Source organism: Dinoponera quadriceps, unplaced genomic scaffold (genome assembly GCF_001313825.1).
Source record: "Dinoponera quadriceps isolate SergipeBrazil2010 unplaced genomic scaffold, ASM131382v1 scaffold5144, whole genome shotgun sequence".
In the NCBI taxonomy this organism is placed as follows: Eukaryota; Metazoa; Arthropoda; class Insecta; order Hymenoptera; family Formicidae; genus Dinoponera; species Dinoponera quadriceps.
The window spans coordinates 1,099,874-1,125,067 of NW_014560308.1; the positions used below are offsets into that span (position 1 = coordinate 1,099,874).

The 25,194-nt window shown below is 47.1% G+C and overlaps 1 protein-coding gene across 1 annotated transcript in view; it reads right to left on the reverse strand.

The window, feature by feature from the left end:
• The window catches only part of LOC106750694 (hormone receptor 4), a 65,841-nt gene that overhangs the window by 24,737 nt on the left and 15,910 nt on the right, over positions 1-25,194 (reverse strand). Inside the window, exons 2-5 of the mRNA XM_014631193.1 lie at positions 24,902-25,129; positions 3,474-3,694; positions 1,756-2,150; positions 21-268 (exon numbers count right to left, since the gene is read on the reverse strand). Coding sequence (XP_014486679.1) covers positions 21-268; positions 1,756-2,150; positions 3,474-3,694; positions 24,902-25,022 — 985 coding nt within the window. The 5' untranslated portion in view covers positions 25,023-25,129. The remainder of the gene's footprint in view (positions 1-20; positions 269-1,755; positions 2,151-3,473; positions 3,695-24,901; positions 25,130-25,194) is intronic.

Here is a 25,194-nt window from a genome sequence, read left to right on the forward strand (position 1 = left end):
GGGGGGGGGGGGGGACTCACCTTCGGCAACGCTCTCCCTGTGATCACAGTTGTTGCGTTCCTCGGACCGCGCTCGTTCCAGCTCCTGCTCCAGTTCCGTAGGCGTGTGGGGCGCGGTGTGTGGATGCGCGGGCGCCTCGGTGGGAAGGGGATACGGTGTGTAGAAATGATTCTCCAGCAGGAGCGTGTCCGGGGCGGACTTGGGCCGGAAGTCGGCGCCGTCGCGCAACACGCTCGCTCTTCCCAGCATATCGACGTTGTTCGGCGATCTAAAAATACGCGGTCGCGACTCACAGTATCTCTCTCTCTCTCTCTCTCTCTCAGACGGGTGTAATCGGCGAGAGCGTGTAACGCCTCCGCGAGTATCTGGTAAACAGCGCGTAGTGGCGTTATAAGGGGAGGAAACAAAGGCGGAGGACGCGGCATGAACGCGACGAACGAGCCGGGAACGAGAGCGGGACACTCGTCGCGGCGAAAGTAAGCCGAAAGATCACGCACGTGCGCGGACTCGCGCAATCGCCGGTTTCCTATGGTCGCGCCCTTCGGGAGGGGGGGGGCCTCGTGGCCTTCGACAACTTCGAAACGCTAATTTCACGTGCGCAGCGCGCATATCTCGAATAATCGCAATAAAACTTAGCGGCGTTCCGAAACCGGACGCGCGGCTTCGCTTCACAGATATCCCGGCTCCTTTTCCCCGTGTTTAATTTATCGCTCCGCTCGTCATCCGCGGATCGTCGCACACGTCATCGCCATTCGATGGTGGCGGGACGCGCAGAAATATAACTTTGGTATTGTCAGCCGAATTTCAGCGGACGATTCGAGCTTAGGTGCTCGTATCTCGCTGAGATATCGGCTGTGTAATGTATTCATTCGCGAGGTGCGAATTAATCAGTTGAGAAATTCAAAGCGCGCGCATTAGCACCGAGTAGCTGAGAAAGCGGCGAGTCATCTCCGAGAGTATCTATCGCGCGCGTGTATTAACGAGCTGTTTACACGTAATTACAACAGCACGATGAATCCGGCCGTCATTTTTCTTTCTCCCCCTGGCAGCGACTATTTCTCGCCGCGCCGTCTAAATTTAAACAGTTAATATAAATGGAGCTTCGACAACAACAACATTAGCCGCCTCTATTTTAACCACTATGACGACGGAAATGAAATTTCCCTGAAATTTTGCACGCGTATTTGAAGAACGTGAAATCTCGCTTCGCCACACTCGAAGAAATTATTTAGTAGCGGCAGTTAAATCTCAGTGGTTAGTTCGCGCTCTGCTGTCATCGCTGAAAATCAGCTATTAGAGGTAAAATGCATTTGCTGCGAAGTGCAACTTTTTCAGCTGAATTTACGAATAGCTGAGATTGGTTAGCTGCATTTTCCCTCTTCCTCTCTCTCTCTCTCTCTCTTCTAGTTGAGAATATAACTTTAGATGATTGGATAGTTGCGAATATGAATTTTAGTACGATCCAGCTAATATTTTTCGCTGTAACGCCCACTTCAAAAACACACCGCAGCTGCTACAGATTTCATGCTACTAATTCTTTCTCCGAATGCAACGTGCATTTGTATGAAAAACGACATTTCTCGTTGCTCGTCACCACAGTGTGCTAAAAAAAGAAAAAAAAGAAACATCTCAGCCGCCACATATCATCTCCTTCCGTCAGTACTTTTCCTGCGCGAAGGTCACCCGCAGCCGTGCGCTTCTTCGGCTTCCCGTAAACATCATCGTACACGCTCCGCGCCGCTGAAAGAGCCTTACCTCTTCAGCCTCTTCAGCGGGCTCTCGTAGTAGTGCGGAGTGGAATACATGTTGGGCACGGTGTGCGCCGGTGCGGGCGACGGCGCCGGCGTCGGGGTTCTCTTCATGATGTTCCTGACCATAGTGGCTTCGCCCGCCTCGCTCAAGTCGCTCACTTCGCCGACGCCACCTCCGCCGCCACCGCTACCCCCGTTGCCGATTCTACCAGCGCCGACGGTACCGCCGACGCCACTGGCGACGTTACCACCGGTGCTACCACCGCCTCCGCCGCCTCCACCCCCGCCGCCGACCCCGCTGCCGCTGCCGCCTCCTACGTCCGCGGAAGCATTGTTGTTCTCCGCGGCGTGCGTTTGTGCTACCGCCAGCTTCTCCTGCTCGATCGACAGACCCTTAACCTAGGTTTACAGGGAAAACAGCGTGGGTGAATTATAGATGAAGGTGGGAACACCTGTGTGTTCTGGGGGAGGTGATGGAACGACGCGTCGCCCGCCGAAATGACGCGAGAGAATTTACGGGGATATCAGTCAATCGTGTTTCGAATAGATATCGATTGTATCGCGCTCGCACCGCTGCGAGCGCCGTCGGTTACACCGGCGAATGTTCGTTCTGCTTGCGTCGAGCAAGTATCCGATTCTTTCAAATAGTATCGCTACAGATATAAGAGTATACAAGCGGAGTATTGGCTCAGCGAGAGTGACGGTTTCAGGGCAAGAGGTCATATTTATAGTATAGGCTATCTCCGTTTGGCACTATTCAAATATATATTCGGCTTTCTGCGACACCACGACGGCAAAATTGATGGATCGTGGAAATAGTTGGAAAGGATGTATATTATTCATAGTTCTCGGTGTTATTGTGATTTTTACAACCGAAACTCATTGTTTCTCTCCCGACGGCAACTCAGTAACAACGATAACGATATATGTGAGCCGAACGTAGCCGAAAGCAATCGAAGTACACTGAGAAAAAGATTTCTTCAAGTTTAGTCAATTCCATCGCATCCAAACAGATTTCATTTTTCGGCAATCTTTTTGCTCCAAAGAAACTAATGTTTCGATCAATGAGTACGATTGTTAGACTTTCCAACGAATATGTATCTTTATCTTGAATAAAACGTTTGTTTGTAACGTAGGATAATTTTCTCACAAAGATATTTGTTTCATTTTACATATTTATTGCAACTAAATGATATTTTATTCGGCTAAAAGATATTTCAAATAATAGCGTTCTTTCTGCTAAATAATCGAGCTTTCTTGAATGGGACGATAAAATTTTTACTCAAGCCAATAATATTTCGTACAAGTACGCGTTGTTTTCATGAAGCAAATTTTAATCAAATAAATAGAAATACTAAATCCAAAGGAACCTTTTTTTCTGTGTATAAGAATCTTCCGACTCCTTCCCGCCAATCTTACACTCTCTTCCCCCGAAGTGGCACCTTATTCTCCGTTTATGTATTCTTATGTCTATGATCGCGACTTTTTTGCGGCAAATAGCTGAAGATGCCGAGCGAAAGTACTCAAGGTTCGCGAATGACGACGCGTTTTCGTCAGGAAAGCCTGACAAATGATTTAACTGTTCGCTTCCGAAGCGGGGACCGAAGTCGAGCACGTTTTAGGGTCGTCGAAATATCCGGCTGTCGCGCCATGTGTACAATTATTATTCGGTGACATTATTTAAGATCATTATTTACGGAAAAAAAAGACAGGCGCACATACTTGAAGGCATTCAGCTGCCTTGAAGAAGGAGGTAAGGGATTCCTGGGACACGTGTACCTCTCCACGGTACATGAATTCGAGTAGGGACTCCATATCGTGGGCGCTCGTCCCGTCGAGAATAACGATCAGTCCCGCGGGAGAAGGCGGCATTCCTTCGAAGAGCTCCTGAAAGTGCTTGCTGCATGCTGCGAGGATTAATCTGTGTGCTTTGAACGTAACTCCTGAAACACACAAGTTGAAGGGATACCGTTTTAAACATCATAAACGGCAAACTATTCTACCGGCCGGAAAAGATGACGTATCGCTAATATCAAAGGAAAACGACTGGCGAGTTGAATTTATTTTGCGACCAATGAATTACTCTTTATCACCGGGACACATAATTCGTTAAGTACGGTGACAAGAATGCGAGAGCTCAGTGCGTCCAATCATCACCGATGACGGTGCTCGATACGTCGATCGTGGCGCGATCGTCCTCGCGAGCGTCGCGAAATCGGCGAATCTAAATTATCGATACGTTCGCGCGCCTGGCCTCCTCTTTCTCACGGCTCACACAATATGGAGCGGGCGACGAGCGCGGGAATTTTGGCGTGCAAAGAAAGCCGATGACCGTCGAACCCTTCTTCTTCTTCTTGCTTCTTCTCCTTTTTTCTCCCTTTTTTTTCTTCTAACCGACCCACCGTTTCCCTCTCCGCAGCGACATAAAGGAACCGAGACTGGCACGCCTGACGTCGATGCCCTTTCTCGCAGCCCGCTGCGTATCTAGGTCATCTTCGGACACGATCTTCCGTAATTCATAATTCACGCGCGCAAGTATAGTGCGTGCGCGGGCGTGTAATACGACACGGGCGACCGCCGGACGTAGGGCGCCCGAGAGATACCCGGGAACGGCTGCGTATGAAGGAAGAAAGAGAAAGAAAAAGTGCCGCACAATCGGCCGTTGGAGATTCCGCAATCACACACAACTACGGATATTACGCGAGAAACCTCTCTCTTTTCTAAAAGTCCCGGTAAAGAAAGCACAGGTGGGAAGAATAACATGTTAATAATAAAATGTCCTTAATATCGAGAAAAATAATTGATAGGAATTAATTAATTCACGTTTTCGCGCGCACCGAAAAAAGGATTTGATAAGAATTGTCATGATTTGGTTAAATAGCGTCAACTAAATTGTTCGGTTACTGCACGGAGAAAAGAAATTGGCTAGAACAGCAAATGTTTGTCAATATAGTGGCGGCAAGAAAATATTTGTTTGGACGGCAACAAATTTATTTGGACGACAGAAAGATTTGTTAAGAGCATTAATTGCTATTTGCTGGATATATGGAGAATTAGTACTCTTAATAAATTTTCCTGCTGTTCGAACAAATTTCTTGCTGTCTAAACAAACTTTTTCTGCTGTCACATATCGACAAACGTTTGCTGTTCCAGCAAAATTGGTTTTCTCCGTGTGTAAGAAAATCATTTAATATCATATATTATGCACAGTATACAGTATTAAATAATGTGATTGCAGTACTATAATATAGTTACTTGTTACAATATAATTAATTGTTATAAATCAATTATATTATATAACATAAATATTTGTTAAGTTGCATTCTATATGTAAAGTAATGATCAAGTCTTTCCTTTAGTTAAAACCGCCTGGCTACCAAGTCTTCCGAGACTTCTTCGTGTTTATTTAATTTTAATACGAATAATCGCATTAACACGTGTATATTTTGTCACCGTGTTACTTCTCCTCACTCGTTCCGTTACTTCGCGAAAATTCCGCGCGCTTAGCGAGGACGCAGGACGCGGCGTACGTTTCGACAGAAAACGGCTCACCGGGCTGTGGACGTACGTGTGCATTTGGATGGATGTGGGAAGAAGACCCGTCGGTGATACCCTCCGAATAAGGAAATCAAGTGCGAGAAGAGAAAAAAGAAAGGTGACGAAGGCACGACCAGGTGGTTCAAAACACCTGTCTTTCCGAATGACTCCCGGAACAAAGTGTATCTAACTCTTTGAGCTCTTTCTTCTGGCGCAGGAATCGAATTTCCGTGCGCTCCCCGTTGCGACCGATTTCGAATCTCTCGGCCGACGACGAATATCGAATTTACCACGCGTCTCTCTAAGCGTATTTCTTGACTCGCGATAGCTGCGAATACTCACCGGAATATCATCCCGTAAATTAACTCGGTAATAATGATAACAATATATTCCCATAATGAGGAGAGAGAGAAAGGGAGAGTCATTTTAGACACGAAGTATATTTCGACCGAAAGTAATTTTCTATACTCTCATAGCCCAATTATCAGGTATCCGCTAACAATGGATCGATAATTCCAGGGCTCGTAAGTCGCCTAATATAACGCGTGCGTATCGTCGTCGTCGTCGTCGCAGGTATTCGAGCCAAATATAAGCTCCGAATGTGCTATGCAAGGGCCAACGGCCGAGTCGCGTGAGCGTGTGTGGGCGTTTTGCGACTATGCCGGCCGATTGCGCCATCGCTTACGCCGACGTATATCGTAAGCAGAATCCGGACACACATGCACACCGGTATCGCGATATACTCCGTCGCAGCGCAAACAAGAGAACTAATCGAGAAGTGACGCATCTCGCCGGATTAAAAACATCGGGCCTTTAGATCTAAGAAGAAAGAAAAAAACGATCTCTCTCTCTCTCTTTCTTTCTCTTAACCTTCATCTTCTTTATCTATTCTTTTTTCTATTCTTCTTTTCTACTATGTTTAATGTATTCATTATTTGTAAATGCGCACTTATAACTCGATACCGAACTGCTTCTCTTTTTATCACCTTCTTTTTCTTTTTTCTTTCACTTTTATTTAAATGTGTTACTTCGTGACGTCAGGTCTACTAGCAATCGTATATTGTGTTATTATACAGGGTGAACCGCGCGACGTGATCAGCTTAATTTATTCTGCTGTTGCGGACCGCTTAAACACTTTTTTGTCTAGTATAAATAAATTTAAGGGGAGCTTTAAGATCGTCCCACCTTGGACTATGTTATACTAGACAAAAAAATGTTCGATCGGTCCACCAACAGCAAAATCAACTGATCACGTCGCGTGGTTCACCCTGCATACTCGATGGGATATTCATCCCCTCCCTCCGGATTGAATAAACTCTCTCCCTCTCTCTCTCTCTCTCTCGTTTTTAGCAATTGCATAGAATATCCCATTAGAAATCATCGGTGCACACCTCGGAGAAGTGCTTGCGACCGCGACGAGACACCCCGTATATCTGGGAACTGCGTTCGGAAACGCGTGAAACGCAAGACGGCGCGCAGTTAGTTACACGGCACACTTGTGGAAATAATGAGGTATGCAAAGCTCATCTCGGGCGGGGGGGGCATCTCGGGACTATTAATAAATTTCGTAATGCGCCACGGCCGAAACTCTCTGGAAGAAGCTTTCCGAGGCGAACATGCGCCGACCCGCCCGGCGTTGTTCCGTTATCAGGGGCGCATGCAAGATACACTCGCGATATGTTGCAAGGAATTTCGGCGGCGTTGCGTAACGCTCGCAAGCGGAGAGGCCTCGAGGACATGTTTATAACATCGCCGCAATCGCCGTCATCGACTCATCGGGCGAGTACGGGTATTGCTGAATGAGCGAGTAGAGAGAGATAAGGCGCCGAGAGCGCTTTCGCGCGTATTTATTTAGATCTTGTTCATAGTACAAGGACTATATTTAACGATCGGAGTGACAGAAATGCTATCGCGACGATCGCCGATAAGCCGGTGCACGGAATAACAAAGTAATGGCAGGAGATAATGGGCCCGGCGTAGATTTCAAGCCGTGAGATATCGGGGAACAGGCTCCTTTTATTTTATTCTTTTCTTCCTTTCTTTTCCAGAAGTCAACCTGTCACGCTCGATCAATACGAAGCTGTTTACGCTTTGAAACGGCTCGGTTCGCGCGTCACGCTTATCGTCCCCTGCTTCTATTATCCCGACGTTGCCGTCGGTTTTGCACGGCGTAAAACGCATTAGCCGAGGATGTACATTGCAAATGCCCCCGGCGTGCCGACCGGATCACGAGAGGATTTAACGACGAGGCCAGATTGCCGACTGTCGTCACGAAACTTGCAAATAAAACGCCGCGTAGTTACGCAACAGTGCAATGCACTCTTCGCGGGCAATCTATTCATATTCCAAGGCCAGCCGGTAGAGCTCTTTGGGAGTTAGGGTTTTCGGGGGCCTCCTCTTACGACGGTCATCGTGTTCTCCCCCTACTACTACGCGCGATAATAATTCGGAGCCTCGGCGGAACGTGCACCGTGACCGTATATGCGTGCGTGTACCAGCGCGCGCGCGCATTTATACCCGCGCGTCTACTCTCGTCGACTATTGCGGTGCCAATTATAAATTTCGCCCCGTAACCACGCGGCTCAACGCCGCGTGACTGCCGCGATTTCGCCGTAAAGATAGAGCGTCGTGCAGGCGCGATCCCATCGTTGCGAACGCGACTTGTGCTCGCTCCGGAGAGGAAGAAAAAAAGAAAAGAAAAGCGAGACACCCGTTGAATGTGTGAGAGACAGAAAGAGGAAGAACCGGTCCCGCGCGCAATCGAGCTCTTTCCCGAGCCGAAATTATTTTAAACCCTTAATTCTACGATATAGTAAGGGCAAAGTAGGTTCAATTTGAATTCCAATAATATAAACGCTACTTTTTTATCCTGACGATGTTTTACATTTCCATTTCCGCTGTCTTCGAGTCAATATACGTTGTTGTGTGAAGGCACCCGAATCGAAATCTTAGTCTTACTTATATCGAATTTAGTCCTAATTCCATTAAGCGTTCAAAAGTCTTCTATTGTGCTCTTTGGTACTATAAATAAGGAAGCTATCGCCGTTTTCTCCACTTGAAGACTCTATGTAGAACTAAAATCTAGACTCTGGAGGATTAAATTCTCTTTGTAGCGTTAAAGGAGCACTTATTTCCGTTTTCTTCACTTCAAGACTCGATGTAGAATTTAAAATTTCGATCCGGGTGGCGTTAAAATTTAATCCGTAGAATTAAAGGTTCAAGGGAGAAGTGAAAAAGTGTCAGTAAAGTAGAATTTTATTAGTCCACGGCGTCTGTCTAAGTAGGCGCGAATTATCCTTAAGAGCGTCAGAGTAGCATTAAAATTCCGGCTCTGCTCGGCGTCAATCGGAACGAATACCTGGACGGATCCGGTGCGATCTTGCTGTGCGCTATGCGCGTACGTAGATCTCACGACTGCGCGATCGAAGGGCCCGAAACGGCGTGGAAAATCACGTGAAATGATCCGCTGAGCGACGTAGCGTGACGAGTGCGGCGCGCCAAGTCGAGCGGAGCCGAGCGGAGTCGAAGCGCGCGCGCGCAGTTCGCGCGATGCCGCGGCCTCGCGAAAAGATAAGAGCGGCCCGCCGATTTGATTAGAACCGAGACAAATTCTAACGATACGGAGCAAGGCGGCCAAGGGACGGGAACGGCGGTCAATGCCCCGGCAAGGTCGACGATGCAGAGTGAGCGAGCGAGCGGGTGTGCGCACGTATCGGCTCCGCTCGGCCCGGTTCAGCTCAGCCGGAGTTCGCCCGTACGAAAAGCCGACGTCCAATCGGCGATCGGGCTTCCTCTGCGTCTCTCTGGTCCCGGCCAATGGCCGCGTGGGACCAAGGTCGTTCTCTTCGCACACGTCCCAAGTTCGTTGCACAGCAGCGGAAAACGCCGCCGAAAAAAAAAAACGAGTGAGGGAGAGGTACGGGGAACCGGGATGGAATGGGACGAATCGTGTGCGCGGGACGAGGCGGCGGGAGGAAAGAACGCACCACACACGCATCGCGATACGCGTAAGAAACGACACGTGGAGGGGTGGCCATGAGACTCGAGGTTGCCCTCGCAAGAAATCGGGTGTATCGTACGTGCACACACACGTGTGTGCACAGCGGCGAGTGAGCGCGTAGGGAAGGGCGCCGGGACGCGGAAAATAGACGCGCCCGCGTGTCCGTGAACGTTAATCGCGCGAAACTTCTCTCTCTTTCTCTCTCTCTCTCTCTCTCTTCCTCTCGGCCTCTCTCGTGATTCGGGGCTGTGGACTGCGCAAATTGCTGCGTTGTACGTGCGCAATCCTTCTTCCTCAGAAAGAGAGGAGAGGGGGGACCTGCTCGAGGACCTGCAAGAGGACGTGTGTTCTCCTTGTCCGTAAGAAAGAAAGAAAGGCGGAAGGAACCGCATCCCGAAACGTTCGGCACGATCTATTCAGATGAGAAGAACGCGAGGGTCACTCAGCGTGCGATTAATATTTATTATTTATTCGAACGAAACGCACATCTTGTTTTTCTGAAGGCTCGCAAATATCGTATTTTGTCTTTTATCCCCGAGTAAAGCTTCGTTTAAAAAATATACACTAAGAGAAATTCCACGAAAATCATCGCCATTCTCGAAACTATATCGCCTCAACTATATCGTCCTCTGGTTTTAACCGGAAAAATATTAGTAGTGATAAGCAAGTAAGGTGTTATTATTACTGATACATCATAGTAACACCTATTAGAAAAATAGTCTCCTGTAGCTATAATTCTTTCATTTCTAAACTTATAATTATAAATACCAAACATTTTTTACTTTCATTCGAATACTTTCATTCGAAATTGAAGAGTGAATCCGACGTGCTCCACCGTTGCTGTAACGAATTCGCTCTAATCGACTGAAAAATTCACTCGTATGAATTAAGAATCCGCTCTACGGTTCGAGTTAAATATTCACTCTTGTGATTTCGAATGACTGTGTTTTCGGTTATCACTTCGAAGTTGAATTCTGAATGAATTTTCACAGGTTTAAAGTGAGATTCCGCTCAAGGGCATCGGGAGAGAGAAAGAGAACGTAAGATACAACATCGTTGATATGATAATTAGTCATCCTCTCGCAAATTTAATTCTCGACGTTCGATCGTAAATGACCGTAGTTTTAAAGTTTTGGAAAAAAATCCGTTCTTCTCCAAACTTTTCCGCTTTCTTCCGATCATTCCAGCTTCTTATCTTCTTTACGGAAAAAAACAAAAAGAAAAAATAAGTCTGGCAGGTTTTAACCGAACGCAAGTGAATTTTTCTAAACGAATTCTCGTGCCTTCGGAAAAAAATCCGCAGAGAAGTTGAGAAAAGAGACAGTTTCGCTCCGAAATATGAAAATGATATACAGAACGCAATGCATCGCGACGAAGCCGGCGACATCCGAGCAACGCCGTCGTGCGCGACGCGAAGCCGCTCGCTTTCTAATTCCGACCGTGCGTCTAATTCACGGTCGTGAATATTTTCTCGCGGATCGCGCCGACGTTCGTCGCGGGGTATATAAGTAAATGCACGCGCGAACTGGTTGGCGCGTTACGCAATTCGCAGTGTCGTTGACCCACTTTCGCGTGTGCCGATTAATTTAGCGATTCGGCCTTTTATCAGCGCGCGCGCGTGGCGACGGCGACGACGGTAGCGGCGGCTGGCGCGTATGTGCATTCGTTTTCTCAAGCTGTTGTTATTGCAGCCGCCGACGAGTAGTATCGATACGCCGTGCGAGATACGTTAACTCGCTCGATCTTCCTCTCTCCCCTCACGTTGCGCCTCTTGAAACACCGTTCCGCCGTCAGGTATCTTTCACACTCTCTCTTTCTCTGTCGCGTACGTCGACTTGGCCAATAAGCTCTAATAATCTGATAAGGGCCGCCGTCGCTATCGGAGGTGTCGCGCTTTCGCAATTCCGCGCGTTCGCCTTGTAATACTAACGAACTAGGCCTTGAGACCGGGCCGACGACGACGACGAATCTCCGCGCGCGCGTGTATCTAACGTCGACTTCTCGTCCGCCCGTTCCTTTTAGCCCCGATTGTCGGTGACGTCGCGGCGGCTAGCGAGATTCAGACGCGCGAAAACAAAGGAGTGAGAGAGCCCCGTGCGATTGCACCCGTTTGATTACCTAACGAATCCACGGGCGGAACAAAAGTACTCTCTGAGAGGGAGGGGAACCGGTTTTCGGGCGACGCCGAATTAGAGACGCGGCAATGAAGAACATATAAAGAGAGAGAGAGAGAGAGAGAGGAGAAGGAGCCCGTGGGTCGAACATCACGTTGGATTTTTCGCGAGAGCGGAATGCCACGATAATATCCCCGGCATTCGTTCGTGTCGCGTGGTTGCGCAACGTTCGCGTTTTATTACGGTTCCTCCGTACCTACCATAAAGCCGGATTAACCGCCGCCGCGATGTTCCGCGTCAACGACGTGCGGCCTGCCGGATCGCATGTTTGTAATAGAAATAGCAGCGGAGAAGGCCACGCGAGTTAGATCGAAAAGATCAGCGACCAGAGCGGGTTGGGAAGAGCGGGTAGGGTGGGGGGGCAGAGGGGAGGACAGCTGTATCAGTGAATGTCCGATCACCGGTCAATAACAACCGAGGCTACGCGAGCGAGCGAGCGAGCAAGCCTCGCCGGTTGCCCGTAACGCAGTTCGAATAACTTAACCACCGTCGTCTGAATCGCTCTTCTTCTTTCCCAAATTGATTCCCTTCCCATCTCCAATCCCGATCGTCGGCAAGTCATTCGCCGCGAGTGGCGCGATGTAGCGTATTTGCATAAAGTAAAAAAAGGAAAGGAAGGGAAAAAAGAAGAGAGAGAGAGAGAACGTGAAAGTCCATCGCGAGCATTTACAACTAATTCACCGTTGAGTCGCGATTTTAATTAGCGCCGAGCGGCGACGATATCCCCCGACCGGTCGTTCACTGTGGTGCATTCACCCAACCGGCCGGGGGATAAAGCTCGCGTAACGACGCACGAGCGAGGACAAGCCGTAGGAGGAGCAGGAGGAGGATGACCGTGGCCGAAGTCAATGGCCGGCATCCTGTTGCATCAGAGAGCGCGCTAACCTTGACTCCAGGAAGTGTACTTTGCTATAAGCGGAGTTTGCGAGCGGCGGCGAGTGCGTTCGTTCACTCCTCGCTTCTCTCTTCCTTCTCGCTCGGTCCCCCTCGGGGGGACCGGTCACGCATCGAGTGCCTCTCGAATTATTACTATACGCCTCTCGCGCCTTGCATTCCGCAACGACGTGTGACGCGTACGTAAGAATATATCGGCGCCCGATGAGGTCCTCCCCCCTCCACCTCCTCCTTGGAGATCGCCGATCTGCTCTCTCGCTCGCTCCGCCGTGGCAGATAGCGCGATCGCTCGAGGTCCCGGCGACGCGATACGTGACGATTACGCTGGGAGAGAAGCCGGTTCTTTCTCTCTCTCTCTCTCTTTCTTTCTTTCCGCACGTTAATTCCCGAACCTGACGGTGTATCTCTCTCGCGACAGCTTCATCATTTCTCATCGTCACGTCAGTAAAGCTGATAATTGCTCGTCTCTGTAAATTACAGTTCTTGAATTTGCTCGCACGAGGGACCGCGCCTCGCGATCGTTCGGATTTCGACGCACGAGTGTGTGCCGGAAGATCTCTTTGGATCGGGACGCGCTCGATCGTGTTTAGGACGGTATTTTGCGAAAAATGTTAAGAGCGCGGCCAAAACGTTTCCCCAAATCCATTCAGTGACTTTGGGACTTTTGGAACTCTGTATTTCCGGAACGAAAAACCGGATCAACTTCTAATCTATATATTTGTTCCCAGCTCATCGAGATCTTTAATTTGACATCCATTTCAAGCATCTATTTCACTGAATTGGGGACCATAGCCCGGACACAATTGGCCGCACTCTTTTACACTTTGACGCGCATATCGACGATCTGCTTTCTCCCTCTCTCTCTCTCTTTTGTTCTTAACGCGATCGACGATAAAATGTCGCTCGGTATATTTGTCCAAAATTTCCTACCGCCTGGATACACCAGCGGCATCGCTCGTAAATAGTGTGCATTGTGCTTAACTTAGGTCACTGACGTACACAATGGCATGTTTCATTCATGCTCGAAAGAATACGAATGAGAGACCGTCAGCACAATTGGCGGTCGTAAAAAAGTTTAGTGTCGTATACGTTTCCGATGAGCGCGATCGCGTCTCGTTGTTTCCGGAAACCTCTTGCAACCTCGCCATGCAGATAGATGCGAGTTAACTCGGCCTTTTTTTCGAGAATGCTCGAGACGAGTATCAACGATTTTCATATATTATGATTTTTGCAACACATTTTAGGTAATAATTGCTCTGTGTTCTGTATTTTGTTTGATTTTTACCACACGGAGGAAAATCTTGGTTCCCGCAACTGAACAGGGGACCATAATGACCATAGATGAAAACTAGATGACGAGAAATAATACTCTCTATTATCGCGACTGGGAACATTCGTGTGAGAATAAAATAGTTGTGTTAAAACTCGGTTGAGACAACTGAGAACGATTGACTGACAATGAGTAGAAACTCCCGACGGGAATCTTCCAGCTCCTACAACCGAATTTTGGTGTAATTTGCTTCTATATTTAATTTATCAATGGATTCGCCGCTTTCTCGGTTTCTCGAAAGCGCAACAGCGAAATCAGGATCGTTCCGTCCGGCGTATCCGTCGCGTGACCGCAACGGCGTATCCGCCAGATGGACGGATGCAATATTAAGTATCTCGCGATATCATACCGGACGCAGGACTTTCTCGTTGGAGTAAGTGGGAACCGGGTAACGCGTAGCCTGTAAATTGATCGTTTTCACGAAACAGCGGCTCCCGTGCACGTGGAGTGCACGATGCACGCGGAGAGACGACGCACTCGTGCGTGCTCCGCGCGGCTTCCGTCCGGCTTGCAACACTTCGTGACGCGTGGGCACGACCTAGTTTCTCACCGAGGGCCGACCCTCTTAGTACATTCAGATAGCGCATCGCTCCAAAAAGAGAGAGAAAAAAACGCGGCCGCCGCCTTATCGTGTTGCAGCGAGCCTACTGACCCAGAAAACGAGACACGGCTGAGTCTTTTAGAGATATTTGGGCGAACGCTAAAGTCGACCCCGCAACTTCTCCTCATTTATTTAGTCCGCATTGTCGTGTCGGCGGATTAATCCTACTTTCGAGTCGACCCGGTGCTAAGTGGACGCGACTCTGCGCGCGTAACCTTCGGAATGCTTTGCAGAAATAATAATAAGGTAAATTGAATGATTGAGAAGATATTACGTTACGTTGAGTCGGGCGGAAAATTAGATGGAAGAATTCAGAATAAATTCGGATTCTTACCGTCCCGGACTTTGTCTAATGGAATAAACTGGCGAGAGCTATAAAAATGATTATATAACATTAATATCTATTTATATAACTTTGTGCAAAAAGATATTTTTTTTAATTAGTGAATCATACTAATCGCTATAATTTAATGAAAAACGAAAGCAATATAAAGTATTTCTTAGTTTAAATTAATATGTGGAGCACATTTTTAAAACAAAAACGTTGGAGAGATATAGATGTTATTAAATTTTATATTAATTTTTAATTTAACGAGGAAAACAACAGTAACGGAATAAAGAATCTTGATCGATATAGATTTCGTTCGCGTTTACGTTTATTTTAACTTTATTACTTATTATTTTAACTTTATTATTAGTTTAACTTTATTAGTTGTGATATATTATCTGGAGTTGTTACAGCGTCGAAAATTCGACTATATATCTCTCTCTCTCTCTCTCTTTCTTTCATTCCGTAATACGACGCATGAAAACCGTAGTTGATATAATTTCCAGGGGAAACGTCGACGTCTTTTTCACGAAGATCTTGATTTATATTGTTGTTTAGGCGACGCGCGAGATAAGTGTAATTTAAGGTGAAACGTGTCGCGCGAATCGCGCGGGTCCACGCAATATTTCATGGCGGAGCAACGCGCGGCATCCATATAAGACAATAACCCGGAATAACCGTGTTCAAATATATACCCAGAGCATATACACGACACACACGGTACGTGTGCCGGTGCGTCGTCGTTTTCTAACGCTCTCCACGTGTCGCTGCCATGCACGCGGATACCGTAAACCCGAGCGCGCCGCGACGCACCGGCGCGCATCACGCTTTTTCTAAAGGTGGATGTACACTGAGCGAATGAACAACGAACATACGACGAATGGCCAACATAAATATGTATATTCGCATCTAAATGCGCACGGACTTTCTTTGATAAACCGCTCGGGTAGAAATTAATCGGAGCGTGTCCCAGTTCCGTCGTGGCTCTAGATAGGCATGCCCCAAGATAGGCCTGCCTTCGTCAGGCTTAGATAGTGCCTAGGAAGGCAACTCCTCAGTGGAATTTCATAAATAGACCCTGAATAGACACTGACGTGGACGCTCCTAACGAGGCCTTGCAGGGCCCAGTCGGAGCCTAGTTGGATAGATTTGCAAAACTGGCTCTAAATTGTACGAGTTACATTTCCGTGCAGGACTTAGACAGAAGTAGGGAAAAATTGCGTAGAGCCTTTCTAGCGTCCGTTTTCAATTTCTACCCGGACACCTTACGAGCTGATCGGCCTGAAACGTTCTTCTCGCGATATTTGCGCTTTCAGTAATTTGCCCCCACCATTTGTGGAATTTTTCAACGTTACGACTTGAGTTTCGAGTTTTAAAATGGCGTCCTTAAATTTCGATCGCGATTGGTCGGCTCGCTCACTGCTTAAGTCTTACTACTCAAGTTCTCCCATGTGTCTTAAACGGACGGCATGTAGAAAAGTACTGAAACGTAGTAAAAACGCAGACACAAGCAAAGTGAGCAAATTACCCAATCACAGTCGATTATTTTCCAGCCGTAAGGAGAATAATTCACGGCGATTGGTCAATTTTCTTATTGCTCAAGTCTCACCGGTCACGTTTATGTCACGGTCCTTATACATGGATTTAGCAGCGAAGTGCCGTCAATAACACTCGAAAATCTCAGCTACGTAAACAACGGTTGTTTGATTTTTCGAAAAGTCACGCGCGCCCATTCTTACCGCAATTAACTCGCGAGAGCGCTCGCGTGCAGCGCGATGGATCCTAATCGGTCGTCGTTTTTCCCGACGATAAATCTCGCGAGAGCGACCTCTTTCACTGACGTCGTCGTTGTTTGCGCGGATTATCCGCTCGCCGGCTGGAGATTCGTGGCGTTCTCTCCGCTTGCGAAACCGCTCGCACCCCGCCATTGTCCCGCTCTCTAATGTCAAGCCGCCGCACGCACGCGTGTACACGCGCGCCCGATTACCAAGCGTGTGTACGGCCGTTCCTCCGAAAGTGCGGCAACACGCCGACTGCAAAGTTCGTTAGATATCGTTAGCGTGTCATGGACATACGAGAGCGAGCAAACAAGCATAAAGCGCGCGCTCACGCATACGCTGCGTGCCGATCCGCACGCGCCGATAGTGCCGGTGGCTCTATTGGCGGCTATCGCCGACGTTCTCGATCGATATCTCGCGCTGCGGGAGGGAGGATGAAACACGATTACCTTGGGGGACACGGGCTGCTGCTGGAACGCCACGGCAATTTCGTACCTCCGGATCGATAACGCGGGAAGCGCTAACGAGCGTACACGCGAGATCGCCCGCGACCTGTTTCCCTCCTGAGATGAATGCGCGCACTCACTTCCGGCAGGCGTTTGCGCCCCCCGTTAACGCCAATTCGGGGAGGCGCAGCGCGTTAACACCTCTCGCAAACAGTACAAACCGCGAGCGAGCGCGAGAGTCGTTGCACAAGATGTCGTTTCCACTCCGGCGCGGAGTTTTATCGCGCCTTGTTCTTCGTTCATCGTTGACGCGTCCGTCCGCTCGAATTTGATCGGCAGTTTTTCGTAAGCGACGGGCGTCGCAGGTAAGCAATTTCACGAGCGATATTCGCACGGATAGTGCGTATCGTGATTTTGGTAATAATTAAATTCGCGACAAGAAGGTTCTGGTCGGTCGAGATCGAGGGATCGCGGAACTGACTTGCCGTTTTTCGCATCCGCTACAAATGGCGTTGGGTATCAGCCCTTAGTTTGGATTCACAATAGTAGAGTAAGGTGTAGTCTTTAGCCTTTTGCTTAAAGCGCTAAATTGTAATTTCTAGCAAAGAACGTCTCCAGTACTGCCAGATGTCGCAGTTTTCAAGATTTAAGTATTATTGCGACTTTTGGCAGCGCAGGGAACGCGCTTTTGTCAGAAATTATGTTACATTTTCTTGCTCAGAGCAAAAGGCTAAGAGCTTATTACACTTACTGCGGATCCAGACTTCATCCTGACTGAGTGATATGTTAAGCCTACTAGGCTTACACTTGTTTTTTATTGCTTATTCCTTCTTCCACGTTTCGTGTAAGATGCCATATGCTACACTCCTATTCAGAAAAAAAAGTTTCGTCTGTGTGACCATTATTATCAGTCTGATAGAATGAAATAACTGGTTTACCTGATGGCAATCAGTTTACGAAAACAATAAATAAAAATTGATAATGAAATTAATAAATGTAAGTGATTAAAAGAAATGCAAAAACCACGATTTCCATCATTTTTTTCTTTTTTTGGTAATGTAGGCCTGAGAGACCTATGATCTTACTTCAGAATCAAGATCGCGGGCGTTAGGGCTAATTGAATCGCTGGAGCCAGTTATCGAAGGAAAGATCTTTCGCATCCCTCGCGTAAAGTGTAACACCCGACACAACGTGCGTCCCTCAGGATTTTTCAATGGAATCGCGATCGCAGATATAACGTCATTATCGTACGTTGCGTATCGTACGATTGAAACATTCAACATTTCCAACCCTAAGGCTTGTATTAACAGTCGTTATCTAAAACTTGCTTTACGTGAGATATTTATATTTTAGAATCTAAAGTTAGATCTGAATTTGTTTTTAATTGCATCGCAATCGGAAGTAAAATAACACGTGTATTATAAAATTCAACCGAGAGACTCTGATCTATCTCTAAATTCAGATCTGAGTATCTCACGTAAGGCAATTTCAAGCAACGATTGTTAATACCAGCCCAAGTTCAGATCTCCGTATCTCACGTGAGGCGAGTTTCGGGCAACGACTATTAACATAGTCAACATTTACAATTAACACGGGCCTTAATTTCCAAGCGATCACGATCGAGAGCGACGAGCAAGTCGGCGTTCCGGTGAGAGCGACGTCTGCGCGCGTACATTACGCGGCTGACGACTCGCGTGCACCGAGGCAACCACGAGGAAGACGGTTAGATCTAACTGTAACCCAGGCCTACTTTCCGGGCTTCCTACAAGCCTGTGGATGCGTACAAGCGTACGTACATACACGCGTATGCGCACACCCGTTCACACGACGAAACCCCTCAGCGGTTCCCGAGGCGTTCTCGCCGCTGCAATTTAACGTTTCTCATCCTGCTGTCCCACCGGCCTTGAGCCCTGTCGCCACCCGGCGAATTTCCCTCCGCATAATCGCCTTCCGCCCCCGCCAGAAGACTCGTCCTATGGTTTCGGCGACACTCGAGGAGAACGCGATTAAATCCACACGCGATTTTGAAGGCGACCGATCCTTAAGCTCGGCTGTACGTCGGACGAACGGCGAATGTAAACTTTCAACGTTGTTACAATTCGGAAAATGCGCCGCAACGGGTCCGAACGAAGAAAGTTCCAGGCTGTCTTACTCGTAAGGTGGTTCGCCAGAAAGTTCGTGTTCAGATGCGAATGTACACACGCAAGGAAAAAGAATTAATTCGAATTGGAAAAAAGAAAAAAAGATTAGCTGCAGTAGCTACGTTAGTCGCAACAAATGGAGACCTAAATTGATTATTATCGTAAATTTGCGATATTTACGATAATACGTTTGCTGCCGCAGCGATGAAAATTGCTTACTCTGCTATAATTATAGATTCTTCTCCCTACATTCGAATATGATTGGTCAATTTTTTATTTTTACTTCTTAAGAATATACTTCTACCGCCCGTCGTAGACTATGCTTAATTTAGCTACTGCAGCTAATCTTCCCTCCCGTGCACATTCATATCACACACACGCTGTGCGCACGTTGTTCATTCGCTCAGTGTACATCCATCTTTGCGAGATTGCGTGAACGAAAGCGTGTGTGATACGCAAAAACATGTTAGATCGTTTGATCCTCGCGGCACGTGATCGGAGGCATCGAGGCAGAATTGCGTGCCGATTCGCCTCTTCGATGAGCATAACTCGTGAAACTCTTGGCCGACCTTCGGCTCGTTCCCGGTCCACCTTGCTCGCTCTCTCGAGACGGTCTCGAGCGGTTTTCGTAAATCAGGACACGAGCGCACGCGACCGCAAGGTGAAAGCGTTAGACGAGGATTGGATAACGGGTCCTAACCCGGACAGCGCGCCGATTGCACACGCGATGGAAGTAATATCGACGTCGTTGGCGACGTGAGGAGAGTCTCGGAAGTGCCGGCCGAGAGCAGAGGGAGGGGGCTGAACCGCGCAAAGGTTATCGCGAAATCCTACGGTGAACTTTGTAACTTCACCCGGTTTCGTTAGACGTTGGCCGAAAATCAGGGCACTATCGCGTGGAGAAACGGCGGCGACCACGGCGATGCAAACTCCTTCCCGAGAGCGCATTCGCGATTTCGCTCACAATATGTGTCACCTGTCCGATTTACTCGGGATTTTAATGCGAGGAGGAAAATAATTTCTTGGCAAATTTTACGCTGTCGCAGCAGCAACCATTTGTCAGTTGCCACACAGCAGAACACTTTTATGTCACAAACGGTTCAGTGAAATTTTTCTGTTACATTAACATGAGGAATACGTGAAAAAAAGCACACAAATATGTTAAATTAATATATTCACTGTTTGTTATAACATATTATTTTTGGACAAATCCACCTTGTTAAAGTAACACAACCATTCGGGTGGAATTACGAATAATTCGCTAATTCGGTGATGCCAGCTAAATTTTATCACTGTCGCAATAAATATCGCAGTAACAACGATGTGATTTTGTTACAACGGCAAAATTATTTTTTTCCGTCAACGAATACGCTCACTTTCTCACGACGAAAAGGAAAAACTACGGCTCTTCTTTCCCTTCCCAATTTCTAAAACGTCTTCGCGATATTTCTTAGATCTTATTCGGTATCCGAACGAACATTCATTTTCAGACGGACGAAAGGTGACGGGAAAGTGTACGGTGGTGAGTTGTTACTCGGCTGACTTCTCGCCAGTGTTATATTTGCGGCATAAATGCAGGGGAGATAATGCTCGCGTTATCGTCTTTATGCGGTATGCTTATCCAGTTCGTATGTCGGATAGATATGAAAATCGGTGTGTGATAAATGGCAGTATTTACTCAACGTTTAATCGCACATATACACGTACGTACACATGCGTGCACGCCTACACTAGTTTTTTGCTGATTTTGTGCCGCACGTGCCTCGCTAGATCTGTTTATTCTGATCAATGAAGAAATTCGAAGCTCGAAAGAGGGCGAGATAAAAAGAGAGAGAGAGAGAGAGAGAGAGAGAGGTGCGTAATTCGCGTATATCGGGATAGGATGAAGTGATTTCTAAGTAATATGTTAATCTTAATGCGTGCAAAAGCCTGGAGCACATGTGGTACACGTGGAAAAAGTATTGTAAAAATTAACATAAAAAATTACCAATTTTGCAATGCCGGACCATGCTGGAATTATGACTGAAATTATTACGCATGTTTTAATCTTTAATGACGTGTACACGTGAAATACGTCTATTAAAGATTCTAGATCCACTAAAGAAGAAAGACGCATCACAATTTCAGCCATAATTCCAGTACGGTCGAGTGTTACAAAATTGTGTGATGATTTTCGTCTTACAATATTTCCCCCGTGTAACAAGAGTAACAAATCCGAAAGAGACCGTATCGTGATCTCGAACGGAGAAGTAACCGATTAAGCCGTCATTGATTAATAAACGCGATCGGAGAATGTCGTTTACGTTACAGAGTAATTATACGATAAATTATCCGATGGCTATAGATAGACTCGGGCATCGTAATTGCATCGGGAGATACACGACGATAGCCGCGGCGCTGAGAAATTCGGGAAGAAGCGACCGTAGGACCCCGTCAGTCAGTCCAAATGACCACGAAGATCATTATGGAAAGGAGGCTCGCGCGCGGTAAAGTGGCGGTCCAAGCAGCCAATTAACTCGACCAATTCCAACCAAATTCTACATGTCCGTCGCATGCAATAAAGATTGTTCGGGCGATCGGAACGCTCTCAACTTTACGCGTTGCGCCGAACGGTACATCCAGACTAAGTTTGAGATACACACGCGTACGTGTGTATATGTGTGCGTGTCTTGTGACATTTAATCGTATCCTTCAATCGCATACCTGCTACGTCCGAGCCGTCGGTCCGCCGACGAGCCTTGCGCGAGCGTCGTCGCGAAATTGCATTATTCTTGTTTATTCAGCGGCGACGATAAAGAAGTGAATATCTAGTTCCACATGCCGCTCGTGTCGGGCCGTTATCACTTCCACTGATAAATCCTTCCGAATTTTATCGACGTCGCAGTAGCTCTCCGAGAGCCTCCATTCACGATACACACGCGGCGCGTGCTCTTGTTTTGCGCGCGCGTCACTCGTAATCAACGCGCACTTACTTCCACGCGAAATGAAAGGGGAGAAAAAAAGAAGAAGAACAAATCCCGGGCACAGACCGGTGCGCGTCGGAGTAAGCTCCCTCCTCACCTCAGGCCCCGACTTTCGTGTATATCGCGCGCTTTCCTTGCGATCGTATATGCCGTTGCGTGAATTTTCTCCCCGCAATTGGCAATGCTCGTGAAATCGATCGGTCGATCGGGATATCGCATCGTCGGATCCGCGCGATCGGCATTTCAGAAGGAGCGCGTTGCACCACGGCTCGGTGCGAACTGCGGTTTCGCGCGGACGGGCCGCAAGAGTGCCGCCGCTGCACTCTCGCTGCGTCGGTGGGGAAGGCGCACACGGGAATTCGCGTGTGTCGGTGTGTGCACATGCACATAGGCTGCACTTGGCCGTCTCTCGCGCCTCGCCTCGCGCCGACCGAGATTCGCGTGCACACCACCGACCGACTGACTGCGCGCGCGATTCGGCGGGGGTAGGGATCGGCCGATCACCCTACTGTCTGCCCCCTGCACTTCGCAGTATGCAGCCGCGAACTTGTACTACTTGCGGCCGAGTGGTGCAGCGCGCAAGTAGATGCAGCGCGCTCGTGGTCAGGCGCCGCGCCCAAAGCGCGAATCCGCGCGAGGCTTCGGATCGGTTTTCGAGATCTACAACGACTATTGCGACATTGGCAATTAACAGTCTCAATCGCCTTCCCCTTCAGTCTCTTATTGCCGTTCTGTTATTTCTGCTAATTGCAGTGGTTAAAAAGATATATATTTTTTTTTCATTACTGTGAACAGACAAGGCGTTCGTTGTGGATTTTTGAATGCTGAAAGTAACGCAAATTTCGTCGGCACGCCCGGTTTTCAAAATAACTGAGGTTTTGTGAGGTTGTGTGAAAAAATGGCTCCCCGGTGATGTTTCAAATTTTTCTTGCAAGATAGATTAATGTTACTTTGAAATTCTAATCAGAAATCATGAATGTGTCGTTTAACTACTGTAAAATGTTTTTTTTTTTTTTCATTTAAATATCTTACCTTTCGACTGTATTGTTAGGAATTTAAATACAGAGTTTGGCTAAGATGACAAATTTTCCGCATATGATGATAAAGTCATATATATTTATAATTTGTACTTTGTGGCCATCGATACACACATACAAGGTGATTTATCATCATGTTAAACATTTCGCTAAATATATATATATGTATGTACATAAGAATCCGGAAAATCTGAATGCAGCGCTAATATGCAAGTAAAATAAGTTAAACTGAATTGAACTGAACTGAATAGAAAAATCATGCACCATTAGGCAAAATTTGCAATTTAATGTAGAATTAATTAATCCGTACGAGCAAATATGTGCACGGGAAGCGATAGGTCGGACTCCGTAGCCGTGTGCAAACAAAGAAAACTAGTTCCTAGCTTTACTTATTCATAACATGGCGGAAAAGTAAGAAATTCAAATTAAAAAAAACGCATTTTACACCGGGAACGAATAGTATACTCATGACTTATGATTAGAATTTCAACATAATGCGTTAACTTTTCTTACAAAAAATTCAAATATCGCGAAAAAGTCATTTTTGCACATAAAACGTAAATTATTTTGAAAATCTAATATGCCAGTGAAATTTTGTTTACGGTATCCGTTTTCAGCATCCAAAAATCTATAAGAAACACCTTATCTGATTCGAAGTAATTTTCGGTTATAAACTCGTTATTTATGAATCCATGAAATGATGAATTTCTCATCCCGAGTGTTCTCCACGCGCGGATCATTGCGACACGTGGGAATTTGCAAAATGGCATTTAAATTTATGGATTTTTACTCCAGATGCCGCTAGAAAGGAATGAATCCTCTCATTCAATAATTACCGCGCGATCGCTTAAAAAAGGAAAATAAGTTAGGGACGTCTGCTGACGTTAGAAGGATAAGCTCGCGGGATTCGTCGGAACGGGCTGTGTGTCGCAAGAACTCGTTCGCGGCGTTTGGCGTGAGACTCGCGTGACATTTAAATTAGGAAATTATCGGATATCGAATTAATTTGCTCGACGATATTTTTTTGTCCTTTGAATGAACGATCGTTAGTCGTTCATTTGCCCGGTGTTCGAGTCATTGCAGCAGGTTGAGTCGGGATATTCTATCGAGCGGATAACAACGTCCAATGCTCGACGCTAATATTCTCAAGTGCCGCGAACAGTGTCGAAAAAGTGAAAGTCCAAGGAGTACACGACGATGCGCGCGAAAAGATACGAGGTTCTCCCTTTCCCTCTCTTTCTCCTTTCCTTCACCTATCGCTCCAGTATTCTCTCTCGTCGTTTGATTCGATTTGATATAATAATAAATGACATGTGTGTGATGGCACCTCGAGCTATGCCATCGCGCGCCTACATTTACGCGTTCAATAGATGACGCGCTTCTCTTTGTGCGTTCCAATTGCCAAGCATCGACCCTCTGCCTGCATAAGTGAGACCGAGGAGTCAAGGCCTCCGAGTAGTCAACCGAATTCTAACTGGAGTTTACGATTAGAGGCGCGTTTACTGTCTCTAACTTTTTTCTCCGAACCGGATTTCGTACCAAGATCATCCATGCGCGCGCGCATGCGCGCGATCTAAGATTAATTTTCTTACCCGGCAAAAAGTTATCGTGTTACAAACGGTCCGCTTACATTTTTATGTTACTTTAACGTGGAGTATAAAAAATACACAAATTATTAAAAAGTACGCAAATAGGTTAACATATTATTCACTTTGTTAGAATAGCACGAAACAAAATTTGAGAGTTTGCAAGACAATTTTTTTTACTACGTAGAATGATACATTTCTTGTTTAACAAAGAGAGAAAGAGAGGGGGGGGGGAGGAGGGAGTCGCATCAAAGAATGAACATTCTCAATTTCGCGGGATCGCGCGGAAATCGGCGCGTTAATAAATGAACGTTTGCACGTGTAAAGGAACTTACCCTCGCAGAACAGGGTGACATCGGTGAGACTCTCGTTTTTGAATAAGTTCAAGGATGCCGTTAATAGATTCGTGCCGAAACTGTTCCACTTGAGGCAGAACTGTTGCTGATCAGAGTCCATGATGCCACCCTTAGGTTCAACTCCGTGACCCTCGTTACCCCTCTCGCTGCCACCTTCCAGTGCGTATTTACCTTCTTGATCGCGCTCGTGCCCAACTGTTCGTCCAGCTACGCAAAAAGCAGTCACGATTATCGACCGATCTCTCTCAGTCCGCGACGACGGGAGTTCACGT